We start from the raw sequence: 20,000 nt of genomic DNA, 5'->3' as shown, positions 1-20,000 counted from the left end.
TGGGGAAAGCTGAGCCAGACGCACACCCCGCTGCTGCTGCTGCTGCTGCTGCGGCTGCTGCTGCCCAGTGTGCCGAGCCGGATCCCAGCCACCCACTCGGCCCCCTGGCCGCGGGCCAGAGCGGCTGCGGTCAACACTCATAAATCCAGTCCGGCGTGCCTGAGGCCTTAGACGACGCGCTGATGGACCACTCTGCTTGAAGCCCCTGAGACAACCGCACCAGGGCTGTGATAAAAAGAAACTGTTTGTGTTGTCGTCCCCCCGGCCAGTCGGGATTTGTTTCCCATGGCGATTGCTTTTCCCGGAGTCATTTGTAACGCTACACGCGGCCGGTTTTCATAGGAAAGGGATGGCCAGCCGTCTTCCTTATCTCCATGTTGTCTGGGGTTTTATCGAGCGTCGCGTCGGGCCCTCGCTCTGCTGCTGTGAGCTATGGTCTCTCGACCGGACCTCTCTCTCTTTTAGCCGCGGGTGGGAATGGGAGAGGGGATATCCATCAGGGTTTTACATCAGTGAAGGGGTGTTGATTATTATCTTTTCAATTGCACTTAAATAACCATCTACCATCAGTGTAATGGCCGACCAGGTGTTGGATCATTAGTCCGACAGCTCTTAAACATTATACTTAAAGAAAAGGTCAGGTTTCTGGCGTGGCTTTTCTTTCATTCATTAATCATTCAACATTTTTGTTGAATGATGAAAAACATTGCATTTCGAGTCCAAGAATAGATTTTCCAGGACTTTATAGGCGGTTCTGTGCTGTTGCCAAGTATTGTTATGCGTCAATTCCCCTTTTGGTAGCTTCAACACCACCTTGGTCAAGATCCCACTGTCTCTCTCAGAGCTTCCTTATTAATGAGAACCTCTCTGACTCATTTCTAGGAACAAGTGACTGATGTCATTGTCAATGGCGCCACTCAAGGACAGACTGTAGTCTGCACATCCTAAACACATTGTTTGATGTGTTATCAAGTCTTGTTACTAACGGACTTCGAGCAGATCTAAAGCTGCTTTTGATTCTCCTCTTGCAAGACAAGTCAAGGATTGTCTTCTGGTTGCAGGCATGTTTGCGTCCATATATGAGATGAATCCGTCCAATCCAATCCATCTCAAAGCTAATATGTGGAGGGTGAAGGACATTAATGCACAGGCGGGTTACAGAGCGAAAAAGTACTGGGTCTTGGCCTTGAACAAGAGGCCTAATAATAACCCTTCATCCTCCTTCATGACATGACTGAATTCATCAGTCGGATCAAATATGTCTATCGAGAAAAGACTAACATATAAATGTGTTGCTAAATGTTGCAGTTCAATTCATTTATTTGGTTCATGGATCATTATACAAGTCCAAGTTTCTTCTTGGCTGCTTGTCACACAAAGCCAGCACGTTTAACTTTGGACTCTAGTCAATTGGGAAGGCATTCAACATGATTTCTGATTTAATATTTTACAGACTAAACGATTTATCTGAAAAACAACAGATCAATCAAACTGATCAACCGACTATGAAAATAATCAGCCCTGAATCACGCACATGCGTGTGCGTCTGCAGTGTGGTGAGGTGAGCTCCGTGTGTGTGTGTGTGTGTTACCTGCTGCACGCTGGCCTGCAGAAGGTCTCCCAGATGCTCCACCAGCTCCGTGAAGGTGGGCCGCTGCAGAGGCTCCCCCAGCCAGCAGTCCAGCATGGTCTGGTATCTGAGGAACCAGACTCAGCGTCACTCACAAGTACACATGGCTGCTGGAGACACACACACACACTCACACACACACACACACACACACACACACACATGCACGCACACACACACACACACACACACACGCATGCATGCACACACACAAACAAACACACACACCACTGCTACACACTACGATACTTCCCAAGCCCTGACCTAATCCAGTTCATCCCACATCCCTGGTCGTGATCCCATTTAATGACAGCATCGTAGTTCATAGTTGTTTGTTTTAGACCGTTAAACCCCCGCTACGTCACTTGTTCTCTTTTACCGCCGCCATCCCGTTACATCGTCAACAAAGAGGCAACCGTTGTTACGGAATACGGCCAGGAAATGCACGTCAACACCCCTTCCATGAGCTCTCCACAGAGAAGCGCTTGTACAGGAAATTGCGCTCTCTCCACTTGGACTGGGCCTTAACCGGATCGAATTATTAGACAAACACGCGTTGTACCGCAGAGCGAGGGAAAGGACAAAGGGCAGCGTTGGGGAGGGGATGGACGGGACCCCGGTACCCGACTGTTGAGTCTGGGGCGGAGATGAGTGACGGAACACACTCTCCCTCCCGATCTACAATCAACAGCCGCCCCCCCCCCCCCAACCCGGCCAGGGGGCCTGAGCCTGGGGGTCCGGTTCCGAGAGGGTCTCAAGTCCTCCTCCACTGCCCTGGTGAAATGAAGACCGCGGGCCCCCTCACCTCAGCTCCAACCCCCCCTCCGCCCCCCCGCCCCTTCCAAACCCCCGGGCTGCGTTGCTGACAAGCTGTCAGCGTCTCTGCCCATGTGGGACGGGGGGGGGGGGGGTCGTGATAATTCGGGGCGGTTCCGCGGCGGTGAGGGCCCTCGTCTCCTCCCATTGGACGGCACCAGGAGGCGACTGGCAGGAGTGACAGCTGTCGTTGAAATAGAAGTCAGTGAGGGCTCGCCCCCCCCCCCCCCCCCCCCCCGCCCCGTCCTCCACCTTCCTCCAGAACCCCGCTGAACGAGCTCCGGCAGCATGGTTTTGTACTTTTCTCTACATAAATAAAGCCGACCGCCGGCGTTCCCAGACTCGGGTTTCATCGTATGTGGGCCGCGGTGTCGCTGACGGCCTCCACACGCGATGGAAGCGCGATAAGGAGGAGACGGAGCAGACGGAGTGAGGCGGGCGTCTCCATCTGTGTCCGTGTTCCGGGCCCCTCTGCTGCGGCTGGGTCGGAGGCGGCTGCCGCGGCGGGGCCCCCCCCCCCCCCCCACCCCCCCCAGCGGGGCTGCGGTCCTCCTGACCCTAATGAGTGTATTTCCAGCCAGGTGGACGTGCTCCTCTAACAGCGACAGGATATCAAGCGCATAGCCCCCCACCTCCCGCCCCCCCCTCTCACTCACTCACACAAACACACACACACGCACGCACGCATGCACGCACGCACACACACACACACACACACACACACACACGTGAGGAGACGAAGAAGAGGAAAGGGGAGGGGAGCGGGGCATTGTATTCTTGCACAATTTAAACCACATTTCCTGCCTCCCTGTATAATGAGAATTAATTGTCTAGGTCCCACATTTCGGGGGGGTTTTCAGGGGGAGACGGAGGATCTGGCATGGGGGGCGGGGGGCAGGGGGGGGGGTTGCTGACATTGCAAACGGTCTCGGGAATTTACTCGGCGTACCGACGGCCCTTGAGAAATGTCGTGGGTGATTCCTCGGCCGCTCGTCGGGGGCCAGATGTGCTGGCTCGGCAGATGTGCAGCTACGGGTCACATTCCTGACGAGCTGGTGTGCCGCCGCTGAAGATTTACCGACTCGACGCCGACTGGGAACCGATTCACTGTCTCTATAACAGAGGGGCCCACGCAGGGCCCCGGGGCCCCGGGGTCAAGCGGACACAGCAGGATGAACCCGGGCTTAACCGGGGCCCGCCGTCCGCTCCCGGCCTCTGGAGGAGGAGGAGGAGGGGGAGGAGGACCGGAAGAGAGGGAGAGTGATGACTGCTATCGTCTGAAGACGACTCAGAGGGTCTTATCTGGGGCTCTTAACCGAAGACAGGTGCCCCGGTCCACGGTCTGATGCGTGGCGCGTCAGACCGTTCTAATCTAGGAGTTGTGTCTTTACTCTGTAAATCAGAGTGAAACGTTACAGAAGGGGGACGCCGGCTCTTGGCTCCAGTGGATCGTGGGGATGGGTGGGGGTGTTTTTTTTTTTTCAAATCCACGGTCTGGACTGGATTTTCTGGTCCTCTTCAATCAACGTCTACTTTTGCTTAGTTTACTTTTAATGCCGTGTTTTTTTGTTTTTCGTCTCGAGCCGCCTTGGCAGAAAAAGTGACGATGCGGAATCGCACAGCACTGCAAGAACTGCAAACTCTCCTTTTGAAAGAGCGGGGCACAGAAAATATGAAACAGACATAGACATAGAAATATTGTAGCTGCAAATCGAGTCCGATAAGCGAGAGGAGCTGTTTTATAATCGTGAATCCTTGTGCAAGCTTTCATTGTCTTCCAGGCCCAACCCGGGCAGAGACACAGCATACCGGCCCTGCTTCTGACCTCCTGATCAAACAAGCTCGGCTCTCCTACTGTCTGACCACGTCACAAACTGTACCACTCCGAGCTGGAAGCACTCATGCCTCTCACCGCTATTTATCATCTCGGGGAGAGCTACCTCTGGCTCAAAAGACACGCATTACAGTACAATACAGGGAGGCCCTGGTTCTCCGGGCCTGCGGTGCTTCTATTCCAGCCCAGACGTGGGCTTTTGTTGGTGGGGGGGGGGGGGGTGTAAGTTACGGGCTGCATCAGTGTCAGTCACAAAACGGATCGCAGCAGAAGAAAGCAGCCGACTCCAGGTCCAATCAGAAGCTAATGTTTCCCCCGTGGATTCCTTCAGATGCCGGGCTACCCATGACTCTTAACGCACGCTGGCGGCCTTCCAGCTAAAGTAGGGAGACGGAAAGCAGATACTTCTCTGCCCCCCCCCTGTCCCGGTCGATACGGCGCTTCTTTTTGTACATTGAATTTGTGTTCTTGTACTCTGTAAGGTCCCCACAAATGATGCCTCGGAGTGTGTGCAGGGGAGCATGAGGGAGCGAGAGAGCGACAACAGGAGACCAAGGACCACTTGACAATAGTTGTAACAGCTTTTTTTCCCCTCCTTCTTTTACACCACCCACCGGTTTGCTGAAATGCTCTCAGCGTATATTGAACACAAAACCACAACCACAACCACAACCACAAGCGTATGGCACGACGTGGACGCTTACATTTCCGAGGAAGAGTATTCCGGGGCTCTCATCCTGGTCCCGTCCTTAAGCCTGCAGCAGAACTCCTCATCGATCTGGAGGCCGGGGTAGGGGGACGCACCTGGGGGAGGGAGGAGGTCATTCAGAGGTTACCAGGAGGCGACTGGGTTTTTTCGTTGGCGCAATCCGGGAAAAGTCCCGCCTCAAGCGCTAGGGTTGGACAGGCAGCCTGTCAGTCAAACTCGAACGCTGACTTCTAACCCTAACCCTAACCCTAACCTTAACCCTAACCCTAACCTTAACCCTAACCTTAATCCTAACCCTAACCCTAACCCTATCAGAGAAATGCGTTTGACTAACGTTAGTTTAACAATTGAAGTTATCTACCCTGCGGTCACGTGACAGATTTGAGCCTTTTTGGATTGGATCAGGGATTTAAACCAATGTGATTGGATAATCTCCGGCTATCCCCTCATTAATATTCATGATTTTCCCGGATTCCGCCTACGAAAAACACATCCGCTACCAGGAGCTCAGAGGGGGAGTGGGCAGGGGCGGTGCAGCTAATGGATCCTCCACTTTTCCCGCCAAAAGTGTCCAGGTGCCATTGACCAGGACTTGAAGTTGAGTGTCTTTCGGAGGCTATAGGCACGGGGATCTTCAGTTACTTGACTACCGGAAAGTCCAAAAGTCCCGGGCCTCTCACAGAACATTACTGTGAGATCATGCTGCAGTTAATTTGCAACCTTGCAGTGAAAATTGAATGCCAGGCCTCCAGACATTTAACAAAACAGAAAATTAGGTATTGAATCAAAATGAGTAGGCTGTTAGTTTAGCTTTGTTAAGACCAACAGTCTTGCAGTAAGCCATGTTTCATCTGATATTACATTGTTAGTTTTGGGCAGCATTTCTGCGGCCGTGTAATCCCTAAAATTTCCTGACTCATGAAATCCTATTTCCATGTGATCACTGCAAATCCCTTGCATAATATCAAATAGCCTCTCATTTCATTACATTACCATAGACATTATGTATATGTTGTTGATGAAAACAAAATGTCCTCCCAGTTTCCTTAACATAACAGAAAAAGTATTATCATAAACATAGGTACAGGCGAATCCTCGCAAACGTGATTAAAACAAAGTAGGTCAGGATTTGTATCAAATTTTCCCATCCCAAACCCTCACTTAAAATCCATGATTTTAAACACACAGTTCAAAGTGTGAGGGCAACCTGTACCAAAGCTACTTTGAAATTGGGGAAAAACCTGGTCATTTCAATCTTGATTTATATCCTTTTGGACCAGTAAACTGCCCAGATGTGTAAGTGTAAATGAGGGCTGGTAAGAGTGTGAAACTGTTATGTAATGTGAGAGAGAGAGAGAGAGAGGGAGGGAAATAGAGACATATATATATATATATATATATAGAGAGAGAGAGAGAGAGAGAGAGAGCGAGAGAGAGAGAGAGCGAGAAAGAGAGATAGGCTAGAGGAGAAAGAAGAGATGGAGAAAGAGAGTGTGTGTGTGTGTTTGAGAGTGCGAAAAATGGAGAGAGAAAAAGAGAGAGAGAGGCTAAGATCAAAAAATTATTTTTTTCTCTCAAACAAAATGTGATTTAACATGCTTCTTCAGATGTGTAGGGGCTAGGGTTATATGTATATGTATAGGGGTTCTGCCCCCAAGTCCAGGTTCTTTTCGTTCTCTTTAATTACACTAGATGTCTTTCATCGCTACCTGTGGCTACAGCTACATACAGTACACAGGCGATACTTTATAGTGTTGCCATTGAACTGCACGGCATGAAATGCAGTTGCACAGCGGGGACTCTAGGTTTACATTGACGTGCCATTCGCCCACAGCTCAATTGTCATCAGCAGCTGGGGTAAAGAGACGGACAGCTCAATCAGCACCTTAATGGGAGGAGCTCTTTCTTTCTTAATGTCCCCTGCCCGGTCTAAAACTCACGGGTTGAACTCCACTAATGTTGCCAGTAAATTTAGTCTCTAGCTGACACTACGCGCCCTTCCCCCCTGCACACAGGCACACACACACACACAGACACACACATGCACATATTCACGCACACACACTCATGCACACACACACACACACACACACACACACACACACACACACACACACATTCACGCACACACACACACACACACACACACACACACTCTGATCCCAGAGGAGCCATTATGCAGCAATAGCAGACAGCTACTAGCCGCTGCATATGGAGAGGCTCAGTTGCCCTGGGCACCAACGATAGCTTGACTCTGCTCGCTGAGTACCATAAACCCAGAGATCCAGAGCTGCAAATAGTTGCCATCTTGGCACAGTTGTGCAACAGGAATGCTAAGGATAATAAAAACAAACTAAACACATCTCAAGAGGGCTTCCTGTTAATTTTCTTCGAAAGCGACGACAATAAATGCACTTGTAAAAACTTTTACACAAGAATTGCCTTCCACTTTTCTGAGAATGATAAAAAAAACGAATCTGTAAAACGAAAATACAGTCACAGTGATTAAAACCGAGCCTATACATTCCCATGGTGTGTTGTGGTACCCGGTCTCCAGAAATCTGATGGGACAGGTTCAGGATAATACAGCCAGTGGTGTGTGGACACATGTTCACACCACTGGCTGTATCTGATCAGACACATGGTTTGCACACAGAATACCAGCTTCTACCATCAGGTAGACGCTACAGAGTCCCCACTTGCAGGCTGCACCGCGTTAGGAATTCATTTGTGCCCACCTCAATAAGGTTCCTGAATGCCCCCAGGGCCAAACTAATTGTGCAATAGTACTACTGATCACGACCCATGGTTTAATACAGCGGGTGTGTGTGTGTGTGTGTGTGTGTGTGTGTGTGTGTGTGTGTGTGTGTGTGTGTGTGTGTGTGTGTGTGTGTGTGTGTGTGTGTGTGAATTGCACTGTTTTGTGTATGTTGTATGATATACGTGGCCGGTGTCCTATATGTATGCATTGTCTGCATTTGTATTATTTAAATTAAATTATTTATTTTTACGTAAAGCAGCTACATGTGACAGCATTGGAGTCCAAGACAAATTTCCCTCCAAGGATAATAAAGTGTATCTTAATCTTAACACAATGACACTCACCGAGCGAGAAGATCTCCCACATGAGGACCCCGAAGGACCACACGTCACTCTGGGTGGTGTAGATCTTGTCGAAAATGGCTTCTGGTGCCATCCATTTGAGGGGCAGTCGAGCCTGTGTACACACATTAACCAACCGGTTCAATCACATGGTCAACGGAAATACGGCGCAATCGTCAACTGCAATTTTGTTTCCTCATCTGAGAATATTGAGTTAGAATATTGAGTCGCATTTTTATTTTAGGTTGTTATCATAATATCTTAATATCTATCTATAATATCTATCTAATAAAAAAACACACTGAACCACTTTAGCTCAGATGTCCAGACACCGCATTAATCACTTTGTGTTTCATGCTTTATATTTTTTTGGTGCTTCATGCATTGCCACAATTTCACTTTTGAGTAACTCCAGAATTTTAACATGTCATCAAGATTGAAAGCCTTTTGGACCACAGACATTTCAATCGTCAGCTTCGATCACAGAAAAGACGGAGACCACTCACATCTCCTTTGCGCACGTAGTCTGGATCTTTGTACACATCTCGGGCCAATCCGAAGTCGCATATTTTCACCACGTTGTTCTCCAAGAGCAAGATGTTCCGTGCCGCCAAGTCTCGGTGGATGCACTGGAGTGGAGAGGAGCGTGGCGAAACTAATAAATAAAGAAACCGACTCCGACGACTCCAATGGGAAATTAAGACGAGGTCACGTTTCTATTTTTTCCTTCTTTCTGCGCATACTTCCCTTCCCAATGGCACTCTTTCCGCTGTAGTAAACACATGGTGTACTAATTTAGCCTTACTAGTGGGCTGAGTGTGGCTCTGTGTCCAGGCCCAGGAATGCTCTCTCTCTCTCTCTCTCTTATAATGGGGGGCTATCCACAACAACAAGTTCATTCACTAATGATCCCCATCCGCCCCCACACCACATTTATGAATGACCTGAGGAGCCAACGAGCTGTGGGCTGAGCCTGCGGCCTGCTGCATGTTAAAACTCACTCACCCCCAGCAAAACCAATATTTCCCTCACAGATGCTGCAGATCAAAGCAGAATTCATGTGTTGCACTTTGTGAAGCCTGTGAACTGTTTCGAGAGAAATCAATTTTTTCGATAAAGTTTTCCTGTGTCAACAATACCTTGCGTGAGGCTAGGAATTCCATGCCCTTTGCCACTTGAAAGCTGTAGCAGATCAAATCCTCCAACGTCAGCACGCGCTTATATAAATCCTCGGGCTCTGGGGAGCAGAAAGAATGTGGGAAAAAATCATACACGTTTCGTACGCCGTGCACGTACAACACATGGCGCTCGTATCGATCGTATTGAGTGGCGGCGATGAGGGAGTAAAACGGAGGGTGCAGGCGGGGACGCGTAACGGCCGGGGTTCCTCCGACGCGACCGGCGACCACCGGCCTCCGAACAAGACTCAAAGTCCCCCCCCCTCTGTCACGTACGCCCCTCCACCCACGCAGCATTGTCTCGAGAACATCCTTTACACACCGGAGATAAAACAACAAGTCGCCTCCTCATGAGTTCTGCAGTGAAGCGGTTATGATGACGACGAAGACGACGATGATGATGATGATGATGATGATGATGATGATGGGGGGGGGGGGGGGGGGACAGCCTGGCGTGGGGCGGGATGGGGCGGGGCGGGAGGAGGGGAAGGTGGGGTGAGGAGGAGCAGCCTCCAACAGAGGCTAGGGAGTTCATCCACCCGCGCCCACCTGAGTAAACAGCCAATCAAACCAGAAACAACATGACGTGGTTGGACGACACGCCCATCCCCCCCCCCCCCACCTCTACACCGCCGGAGCCCCTGAGCGCGTCGGGGAAAAACAGACAAAACAGCAAAGCCCTGGACAGGAAGTAAACAAAGGGTCTTGCGGGACTCGGTGGGGGGGGGTGACAGTAGCCTCCCCGCAGCAGAGGCGGCTATTGTACTGCGGAACAGGAGGAGGAAACGTCTCATCCGACATGAGAAAACAACCAGGGGAGGGTCCCTGGGAGGAAGACGCTGGGGGAGGGGAGGGGAGGGGAGGGAGAGGGAGAGGGAGTAGGGGGAAGAGAGGGGAAGGAAGAGCTGCCCGTACCTTCTTCCTCTTCCTCTGAGTCACAGTAGCTCTTGTCCTCGATGAAGCCGGAGCTGGCCGAGCTGCCCGTGCTCGCCACGCTCTCCAGGCGGCGCTTCATCAGCTCGCTGAGCTCGCAGCCCGGTGACCCGGACCCGGACCCAGACCCGGACACCGCCTTGCCCTCCTGCCTCTGACACACACACACACACACACACACAGGAGCAGACACGCAGGAGCGGACACACAGGCGCCGGCACACACAGGCACACACACACACATACACACACAGGAGCGGACACGCACACACACAGGTGCAGACACACAGGCGCCGGCACACACACGTACACAGACACACACACACATGCACAGACAGGAATGGGCCACGCACACACACACACACACACACACATAGGCGCGTGCACACAGACACACAGACAGACACACACACACACACACACACACACACACACACACACAGGCACATCCTATTAGAACATAAAAGGAGCTACTGCTCACATCCTGATTTAGTGAATCAAACTATTTTTACACAAACCTTCACAGACTCATCCTCTCATAAGAGCCGATACAATAGGATAACTTTAGACAGGCTAAGATAGGACAGAATAAGATAAGATAGGATATCATAAGATAAGATGACAAAAATCAATTATCCTTAATTAACGAAACTGTAAAATATATAATAAAACAGAAATACAAAGAAATGTACAAATGATTGAAATAAGACAAGACGAAATAAGACAAGACGACTCCTCACCTTGCAGACGACAAAGTCCCCCCTCCTGCTCCTCAGATAGTTGGACAGGTTGCCGTACTTGCAGAACTCCACGATCATCATCAGTGGACCTGTGCCGATTGGGGGACAGTCACGGTTACAATCAACCAATCCCTTGGGCTCCTGCTGTAGGAGACGGGGGGGGGGGGGGGGGGGAGACGGGGGGGGGGTGGGGGGTGGGAGGCTCATGAGAAGGTGGTGGACTGACCTCCAGGCTTGGTGCAGGCTCCCAGCAGGTTGACCACGTTGAGGTGGTGGCCGATGTGGATGAGGATCTTCAGCTCTGACATCAGGGCTTTGCGCTCATTGGTCGTGGCCCCTCCTGTTTCAAACAACAAACACAAAAAGGTTTGTACAGCGCAGCGTTGCTGCGGGGAGAACACACATGACCTGTTTTGGGGGCCATTGAAACCCATCTGGAGACCGTCCCCCCATCTGGGGATTTATTTTTCACATTTAATTTGATTCTCATCCACAGTCTTTAAGGGTTGTTTAAAAGCTCACTCGGAGGGGGGGGGGTGGGGGGAGATGGATGTTCATTTGAGGGAAAGAAATCGTTGTGGCATTGGAGAGAAATAGGAAACAGACTTCACTTGTATATTGTGGAGATGTGAGATAGCACAGGCTTTCCATTCAAGAGAACGCGGCATTCTCACGCGAAAATGAAGCGCGGATTGTACGCAGATTATATATGTAGGATTTGTTTTGTTTTTCTTTCTCAGAATCACGGATAATGTTCTCTTTATAATCGTTCCAGAGTGTTAAATGCAACAGAGCCACAGAAGTCTAACGATTGTTTGTTTTTGTAAGATACAGAGCATCCATTTAACAAGGGATGTTTCATTGAGTGCAACCTCTTGAGCTTTCAAGCGCACATTTCCCTCGGGTGCTTTATGATGTGTCTAGTTAAGGGGATGTCATTCCCAGTTCAAAGGTCAGTGCTTTCTCGATCCCCAGTATGAGCCATGTCTGCAAAGGTGACATAATCTCTCACTAACTCACAGTCAAGGCAAAGAAAGAAATCTCTGCTGCTTTTCATTAGGCCTGACCTAGAAGCACTGACCGCCCGACAGACCCTTCCTCTGTCTTTCAAACTGTTATTAATGTCATCCCTGGGACCCATACTTCTTAGCCAGGAGAGGTTTCTTGTTTCTTCTCCGCACTGAGATACTCGATTCCCACAACCCAAATCACTTTCTCGTTCCTCCAAATATTGGGAACATTTTTATTGAACAGTGCATTTCGGTTATATGTACCTTCTCATATGACGTCATGTTATACCGTGTTATGCAATGTGATGGTGTATTATGTTAACGCTTGATGCTATGCTCTGCGTTATATCTTCTGGAGTGTGGTGAGCGTTTCACCCCGCGGCAGCAGCTGGGCTTCTGGAATTGCTCACTCCAGTGTTCGACTCAACCCGGTTTCCATTTTGAAACAATAAAAAACACACATTGTTGTGAATATTCAAGAGGGATTTTGGAAACCGTCTGACAACAGGTCTCCTAAGGTTGGGGGGGGGGGGGGGGGGGTTGCTTGTTTCCAGCCGACCGAACGTCCAGAAGAAACAAGGAGGGAAATTTGTTAATCTTATTATTGCTCTCACAATACCCCATTCGCTCCTGAACTCTGCCTCACCTGCAGTCACTGGACGCTGTTTAGAAGCTGTGATATCTGCATCCTCTCATCACATCCCTTCGTCAGAGCCAATCAGGCCTCTCCCGCCTCGTGCACTTTTTGCGCAATAGCAGTCATTCGCATGCCTTGTTTTGAACCCATTTGCCACGCAATCATTAATTGCCAGCACATGTGCGGCTGAAGTTCATGGGGTCTTTATTGTGCGAGGGAAGAAAAAAGACCAATCATAATCCCCCCCCCCCCTCCCACAAAAAAAGAACGATGTCCATGACAGGCGCAGATATCTGTTGTGTGTTAGACCTTCCTGGCCCGGACAAAGGTTGCTGCTTCTCAGTGCAGTCCACTATTAATCAGTGTGAAAACATGATTGTTCCGCAGCACCCTGTGTGCAGAGCTCAACATCCTATTGTTCATTCCTGTCTGTCTGTGGCACAACATCTTATCTCGTTTCCATCATTTTCTCAGCACACCATTTCGGACACCATGTTTCAGACAGCAGAACTGGTGCCGGCTAACATGAGTGAGACGTGACCACCGTACCTTTCAGCATCTTGACTGCCACGGTCTTGCAGGTGGAGAGCTTGTCGATGCCGAAGGCGGAGGCCTCCACCACCTTCCCGAAGGCCCCGTGGCCCAGGGTTTTACCTGGAGGAGGAGGGAGGGTGGATGATCTGGTGAGCAGGGCCCCCGTAAATCACTCTGGAGTCCTCTGGCTTGCCCTGGCTGTCGGGCGCCCCTCTGCTGTGGAGGTCCCCCCCCTAACTCAGCTTGCTGCTGGGGCTCTGACCACAAAGCTCTCTGCTCTCCAGGGGGGAAGGGGTATGTGTGTGTGTGTGTGTGTGTGTGTGTGTGTGTGTATGTGTGTGTGTGTGTGTGTGTGTGCCTGTGTGTTTGTGCATGCATGTATGTATGTATGTATGTATGTATGTATGTGTGTGTGTGTGTGTGTGTGTGTGTGTGTGTGTGTGTGTGTGTGTGTCTGTGCGTGTGTTTGTGTATGTATGTATGTATGTATGTATGATGCCCTTCCAGAGAGCATATCAAAAGGCAGCAGACGGGTATGTAATCATCGTCGTGCCGCGCTTCATCTTCAAAAAGGCATAACACTTCTGTGATGTACTAATGGGATCTGTACCCGTGCCACAGAAATGCACATTTACACAAAAGCCCTACAGTACGTATGTTTATACATAGATACAATCGATTCAATGTGGTGTGAATTAAACAGATTGAAATGGATACGCAATGAAACCGAATTTCTCTCAGAAGTTCCAGACAGACTTGCAGGGATTTGGTTGAAGGATGTGATCCTCCTCAAGCCTTTCATTCTTCCCCGGCGTGGCGGCCCTTTGAGGCCGTGACTGTGATGAAAGGGGGAGGGGGGGGGGGGGGGGGGCTTGGGGGGGGGGGGCAGGGGGGTACAAATGAAAAGGACCCATGGGGGGGGCGGAGAAAGGGGCTCACCTAGTCTCAGGCGGTCTCGGGGGAACTCCCACTTGCTGCTGTCGTACTGGAGGAGTTCGTCCTGCTCGTCCAGGGGGTACTTATCCGGGTCGATGATGATGGACGGGCCCATCTTGTAGTGGGACGGCTGCTGGGGGAGACCGCACGAACACCAGTGTGAATTTCATCAGGGGAAATATAGGTCGACTACAACGAGGTGAACCGTCAAGTTCATTTCAGTTCAGGTTCTCATCGTGTTTCTGTGTTAACACTGCTTTTTTCTCTTCTCGAAAATCCTACAATACATTCCTGCTGCACTCAGCTACACTCTGACCAGTACACCCCCGCTTTAGGGGGTGTACTGTAGACGTGAATTGTTGCAGCGGTTCAAAAATCTCCCCCTTAACCCCGCCGCCCCACCCCCGCCATCCTCTCACCACCTGCTAGTCTGCGAGTGTCCCGCCACTTCCTGCGTGTTTCATCCTATTTGTCTACATTAATCAAAGCCTGGGGGAATGTTCTCCTCCCAGCATGTTGTGCCCCATTCAGGGTCTTACAGTATGCATAAACATGAACCCGACCCCCTGTTGGAAATGTTCAGGAAATGTGGAAATCATAAACACTTGCTAAATTTAACCGTCCAATAAAAGGCTGTGTTCCCCTTGCGGCCAGTGAGTCACAGCCTTCATTCCAACCCCGGGATTTTCTTTTTTCATTTTTATTAAGAGAAGTATCTCAATGTTGCTGAAAACGGCTCCGTAGTGACGAGTGGCGATTTGAAAGGAGGCACGCAGCACCAGCTGCTGTGTGTGTGGACCGGGTGCAGCTGCCGATCCAGATGTGCAGGTGTTCACCTTTCGCAGCTTGCGGATGAAGAGGATGAGCATGATCCAGAGGAAGGTGGCGGCGGCTCCGGTGCACACCAGGATGATCACCTCCACGTTGGCCCGGCCCTCCTCACCTGAAGGGGAGCACCACACGTTCAGCCGTTCAGCCTGTACCCGCGCCGTCAGGATGAGACTGGGTTTATCGTAGGCGCAATCCGCCTCAAGCGCTTAGGGTTGGACAGGCAGCCTGTCAATCAAACTCGTACACTGACTCCTAACCCTAACCCTAACCCTAACCCTAACCCTAACCTTAACCCTAACCCTATCAGAGAAATGCGTTTGACTTACGTTAGTTTAATAAACATTATAATTGAAGTTACCTTCCCTGAGGTCACATAATGGATTTTCGCCTTTTTGGATGAGAGATTTAAACCAACGTGATTGGATAATCTCCGGCTATCCCCTTATTAATATTCGTGATTTTCCCGGATTCCGCCTACGAAAAACACATTAGCCTACAGGATGTCTTGACTTCTTTTGTTTTTCTTTATATATACTGTATACATACTTCAGATTATTTTGAAAACGGCTTGTGTCCCTATGGGAAGTTGTGCAGAAGGAATCTGTTCGAGGAAGAGATTCAATTCAACATCATACAGCGTTTTTATCGCTTTGTCAAGAACTCTGTAAGGGCAAAAGCCAGTGTGATTGTTTTTTTCCCAAATATTTTCCAAATGTTATATATACACACTGAAAGCAGAAACACACTTGAGTGTTTATTCCCCATTGGTTTTGGACATGCATACCAAACATGTTTTTCCTCCTCAGTGCTATTTTCCATTCACATTTTTTTGTTAACTAGGCATGCTAATCTAGAAGCGGACCCCAGAGAGATTCACAAAGCGACTACTACTACGTTGACCAGCAGGGGTCTTGAAGCGCTCTATTCATATCCCCTTCATCCTCTATTTCCTTTTCTCCTATACTTTAAAGTCAACATCAGCATCGTGTCCTGTCGGTGTTTCATGTTTTCAGTCTGTTTTTGAGTCTTACCGAAATCATAAGGCTGAAAAAATACCAGCAGTTTTAGTTTTTTGCAAGAGAAAGTACATTCTCTCTCGCTCCAAAAAGTGAGTATGAAAAAACATTGGTCCACTTAATTGCATTCCCAACAGAAAAGGCATTTCGGTCTGTTTCTCTACTCTTATCTTGACACAGTGCAGGGCTCACTAGTATACAGTACACAGTTCATTGTTCATCGGCGTACAGTATACAGCGCTACGGTCATTTAACACACGCCACATCACTTTGGCTCTTTGTAGATCTTCCGATTGGCCACCTACCGGAGACCTTGACGACGGCGCTGGTTCGGATGCTTCCCTCCACGTTGCTGGCCATGCACTCATACAGGCCCTCGTCCTCCTTCTTCACCCTCTCGATGGTCAGCACCCCGCCCTCCCCCAGGGTGATTCCTGCAGCCCACACGGGTCCACATACATAGGGTCAGATATCGCCTGTGGGAGTCAGGTACTGGGACTGTTGTAATCAGGCTGTAGCACACACTGCAGCACACTGCATCCAGGGTTGCCAGATTGGGTGGGACATCTGGCCCAATCTGGCAACACCGGTTGTAATAAGGATCATCGGAATCAGTTTAATTTACGTTGATGTGATCTATTAAACTTAATTTATTAACCATAACGATTCAATAGCGATAACGATGAACAAGCCAATAAAAGGTCAATGTAATTTTCACATTAACATCAACAATCTCAAAGGATCATCAATCCATTTCCATTATAACGTGACTTTAGGTCCGGTCGTAGTTCAGCAGAGAACAGCAGTGTTTACCTGGCCCTTCCTGCACCTGGATGTTGTTCTTGTACCAGGTGATCAGCGGCTTGGGAACCCCCAACACCAAGCAGTCCAGCGTCAGCGTGCTGCTGCTGTTCACCTCCTGATTGGTCAGATTCTGACTCAGCCACGGCCGCTTCCTCCCTGCAACGCAGCACACCACAGGCTGCTTCTTTCAGCCGCTCTTTCCCCACTTCCAGTTTTTCGTGCGTGAAGGCCCTTGTGCTTAGTACGTCTCATGGAATCAATGTGAGATGTTACAGTCGTAATCAACTCCAACGAACGCATTCGGTACAGTATACATCGGCCCTTTTTCAACTCACCCGGAGCGGGGGGTATCCAAATGAACACAACGATAACACACTAACAATAACACAAGTACTACAGCCAAAAACAATTCCTGGCACCGAAAAACCCTGCCTTGAGCTGGGGGTCGACGCTGGGTGCTCCCTGAGCTGAGACTCCCCGGGGGGGGGGGAGGGTCTGCTTACCGTCCACGTTGAGCACGAAGGTCTTGTGCGTGGACTTGTTGTTGAAGTTGTTGTGGGCGCCGCAGCGGTACGCCGGCGTGCCGCTGTCCCGGGACACGTTGCGCAGGGTGAGCGCCAGGGAGATGGAGTAAGGGTCCAGCCGGACCGGGGACACGTCCGCTCCGACGGTGCGGTTCTGGGGGTCGAACCACTGCAGCTCCGAGTAGAGGTAGCGCGTGGCCCGGCAGGTCAGCGTGGTGTCCTCGCCCTCGATGGCCGACTGGGGCTCGATGAGCATGTGGTCGGGGTGGTCTGCGGCCACGCGGGGAGGAGTTGAACACATGACCGTCAGTGAGATCACGTGTACGAGGGGCGGGCTTTGAATGAGGCGCTGTGTGTTGGTTACTGTTGCTGCTAATGTTCAGCAGATGCTTTTATTGAAGAGTTGAATCATACCATTTGTAATAATTGAATGTTATAAGTTATTTATAAGCCTTTAGCAAATGATGAGCTAATCGTTAACAAAACATGAATATACGTTGGTAGATGATTAGTAACTGGATTTTTCCAACTGGTAGGCTGATCTATCCATAATAATTCTTGGTGGACAATCCCACTTCTGATTTCACTAGAGGGGAGATTTTGACATGGCATGTAATGGATAATAAACATCACACTTGGTGGTGAACATTAAAATAGCACTTATTAATCATCTACAATGTTAATATTTTTTTTTTGCTATTTTACTTTTTTCTTTTACGTATCTATTATTTTCTTTTTATTATGTGACAATGTTTATATGTGAAGCACTTTGAGTCTGCCTTGTGTATGAAAAGTGCTATATGAATAAAGTTGCCTTGCCTTAATAATAATCAAGGCTTATAAATGATGGTTTTGTAACTAATTAGTTCATCATTAACTAAAAGGCTTATAGATGACTTGTGACTGAACGTGATTACAAAGTGTCACCGACAAATAACGTGTAAACGTGTACAATGCATTTGTGTTGAATCCACAGTGACAGAACGTGGCGCTGAAGGCGCTCTGCAGGACTCCATCTGTGACCGACGGCGATCTCATACCGTGCCGCTGCTCCTCGCTGACTCCTCCCCCCCCTAACCCCACGACCGACTATTTGGAATCGCAGTCGCCGAAGACAAGAGCTGCTCGCTGAAGCCAGGCCAGGAATGTCAAATGCGCCGTTTGTTTCCTGTTTCATCACTGTTAATTGGAAGCACGTTGCCGGTGGACGGCATCGCTGATGGCTGATGTGCGCTCGACCAATGGGAGCGCAGCCGGAGACGGCCCCCGGGGGAGACAGACTGTGCTTGTTTATTCAGAACGCTGGAAAGCATTCTGTGTTCCGTAAGAGGAGACAGCTGTTATTACAATTCTGTCCTCCTTTTTTCTCCGGCATTCCACCGTGCTCAGTCATCCCCACCTCTGGAATGGAGCAGAGCTAAGCTTCCTCTGAGGCATTCTCTCAAGACTTAAGGGGGGGGGGGGAGGGGGGGACGGGGGATGGGCGACGGGGGACGGGCGACGGGGGGGGCATGTTCGGTGCCCGGCGTCTTTCGTGGGACCCTAACCCTTAAACTCAAGGTCAACCCCGCTTTTCGTCCTTTCTCATCCCTTAATCGGATAGCGTGGAGCGCTTCAAGACGCAGCGGCGCGGTCCGCTAGGACGTTCACGTGACGTAACTGCCGCGACGGGTTGGCTTCATTCTAGGAAACACTTGGAAGTTTTCCCATTCACATAAAAAATAACTGTCTTAGGATCAGCTTCACAGGGAGAGAGAGGAATGGGCTGCTGGAATAGGAGTCTTAAATGCATTCATACATGTATCTTTTTTTTTTTTTACATGAGCGTGTGCCATTAGAGGCTGCCATATGGCCCACGCTATATTTTTCTCTCTGGCGAACTACAGCACTGCTGCTGCTACGACGGGAGATGGTTTCAATTAATGACCCCCTTCGGTCTCTTTATTACACAGCGCAATCTGCACATTCTTGCTTGGCTCTTGCAATTCATTACAGTGCATATGTGTAGGGTCAACGCAATGTGAACGAGTCTGATGTATGGTTGCGTACGCCTGGCAATAAAAACAGAGTGCGGCAGTTGTTGTTGTCAGCTCCGACGGAGCTTTGGCTTTAAGAGGGAAATGTTAGGATTTAAGCCATTGTTGGCTGTCTCTCTCCTCCTAATGAGTCACCTACCGTCCACGTAGAAAGGGATCCTCCACGTGTTCGAGTCCACCTCGTTCTCGGCTCTGCAGGTGTAGAAGCCGGTGACGTTCGCCCTTCCCACCACCAGTGTCCCCACGGTCTGAACGGAATGAGAAGGACCATTCTGAGTGTGATTTAATTGCAGCGTTGCAACTGTTATGCAGCAGGTTTCTCCTGTTATAAGCTGTGCAGTGATTGGTGCTCCAGGGAAAGGTGCGAGGGTCTGGTGTATGGCTGGCCTGTGTGCTAACATCCCAGTGCGCCACATTAACAGAAGAATACATCTGGCCATTTGTGAAAAACCCACTCTGTCTCCCTACACTCCAGACCCACAGACCCACAGACCCGCAGACCTGGTTGCATGGTATTTCCTGGAGCACACTCGCCGTGCCACCACTCTGTTCTGTCATTGCGCTTAGCCGAACACATTTCCAATGGCTCCAGCAGACATAATAACTTATAAGGCTTTCGGGCTATGGCCAGATCGCACGGGGCTGTCTTTTGTATGCAAAGCGACATCTGTTTTCAGTGCACAGCTACATCAAAGGCTGCACCGAATGCTGTGTGTGCATTGTCCCACCAG

The 20,000-nt window shown here is 49.8% G+C and overlaps 1 protein-coding gene across 3 annotated transcripts in view; it reads right to left on the bottom strand.

Moving 5' to 3' along the window:
• kdrl (kinase insert domain receptor like) overlaps positions 1–20,000 on the bottom strand; it is a 47,723-nt gene that overhangs the window by 7,514 nt on the left and 20,209 nt on the right. Inside the window, exons 12-26 of one of the 3 annotated variants that reach the window (XM_084469757.1) lie at positions 19,409–19,517; positions 17,213–17,503; positions 16,719–16,865; positions 16,211–16,339; positions 14,895–15,001; positions 14,062–14,191; positions 13,138–13,242; positions 11,168–11,281; positions 10,942–11,030; positions 10,185–10,356; positions 9,231–9,328; positions 8,598–8,720; positions 8,095–8,206; positions 4,985–5,084; positions 1,592–1,697 (exon numbers count right to left, since the gene is read on the bottom strand). In XM_084469757.1, the coding sequence (XP_084325883.1) occupies positions 1,592–1,697; positions 4,985–5,084; positions 8,095–8,206; positions 8,598–8,720; positions 9,231–9,328; positions 10,185–10,356; positions 10,942–11,030; positions 11,168–11,281; positions 13,138–13,242; positions 14,062–14,191; positions 14,895–15,001; positions 16,211–16,339; positions 16,719–16,865; positions 17,213–17,503; positions 19,409–19,517 (1,932 nt within the window). The remainder of the gene's footprint in view (positions 1–1,591; positions 1,698–4,984; positions 5,085–8,094; positions 8,207–8,597; positions 8,721–9,230; positions 9,329–10,184; positions 10,357–10,941; positions 11,031–11,167; positions 11,282–13,137; positions 13,243–14,061; positions 14,192–14,894; positions 15,002–16,210; positions 16,340–16,718; positions 16,866–17,212; positions 17,504–19,408; positions 19,518–20,000) is intronic. The other 2 variants (XM_084469759.1, XM_084469758.1) reach the window with 2 other exon arrangements.

The sequence above is a fragment of the Micromesistius poutassou genome, assembly GCF_964030765.1.
Source record: "Micromesistius poutassou genome assembly, chromosome: 6".
Lineage (NCBI taxonomy): Eukaryota > Metazoa > Chordata > Actinopteri > Gadiformes > Gadidae > Micromesistius > Micromesistius poutassou.
Note: the sequence above shows the minus strand (reverse complement) of the source record. Positions and strands in the feature narration are given on the sequence as shown.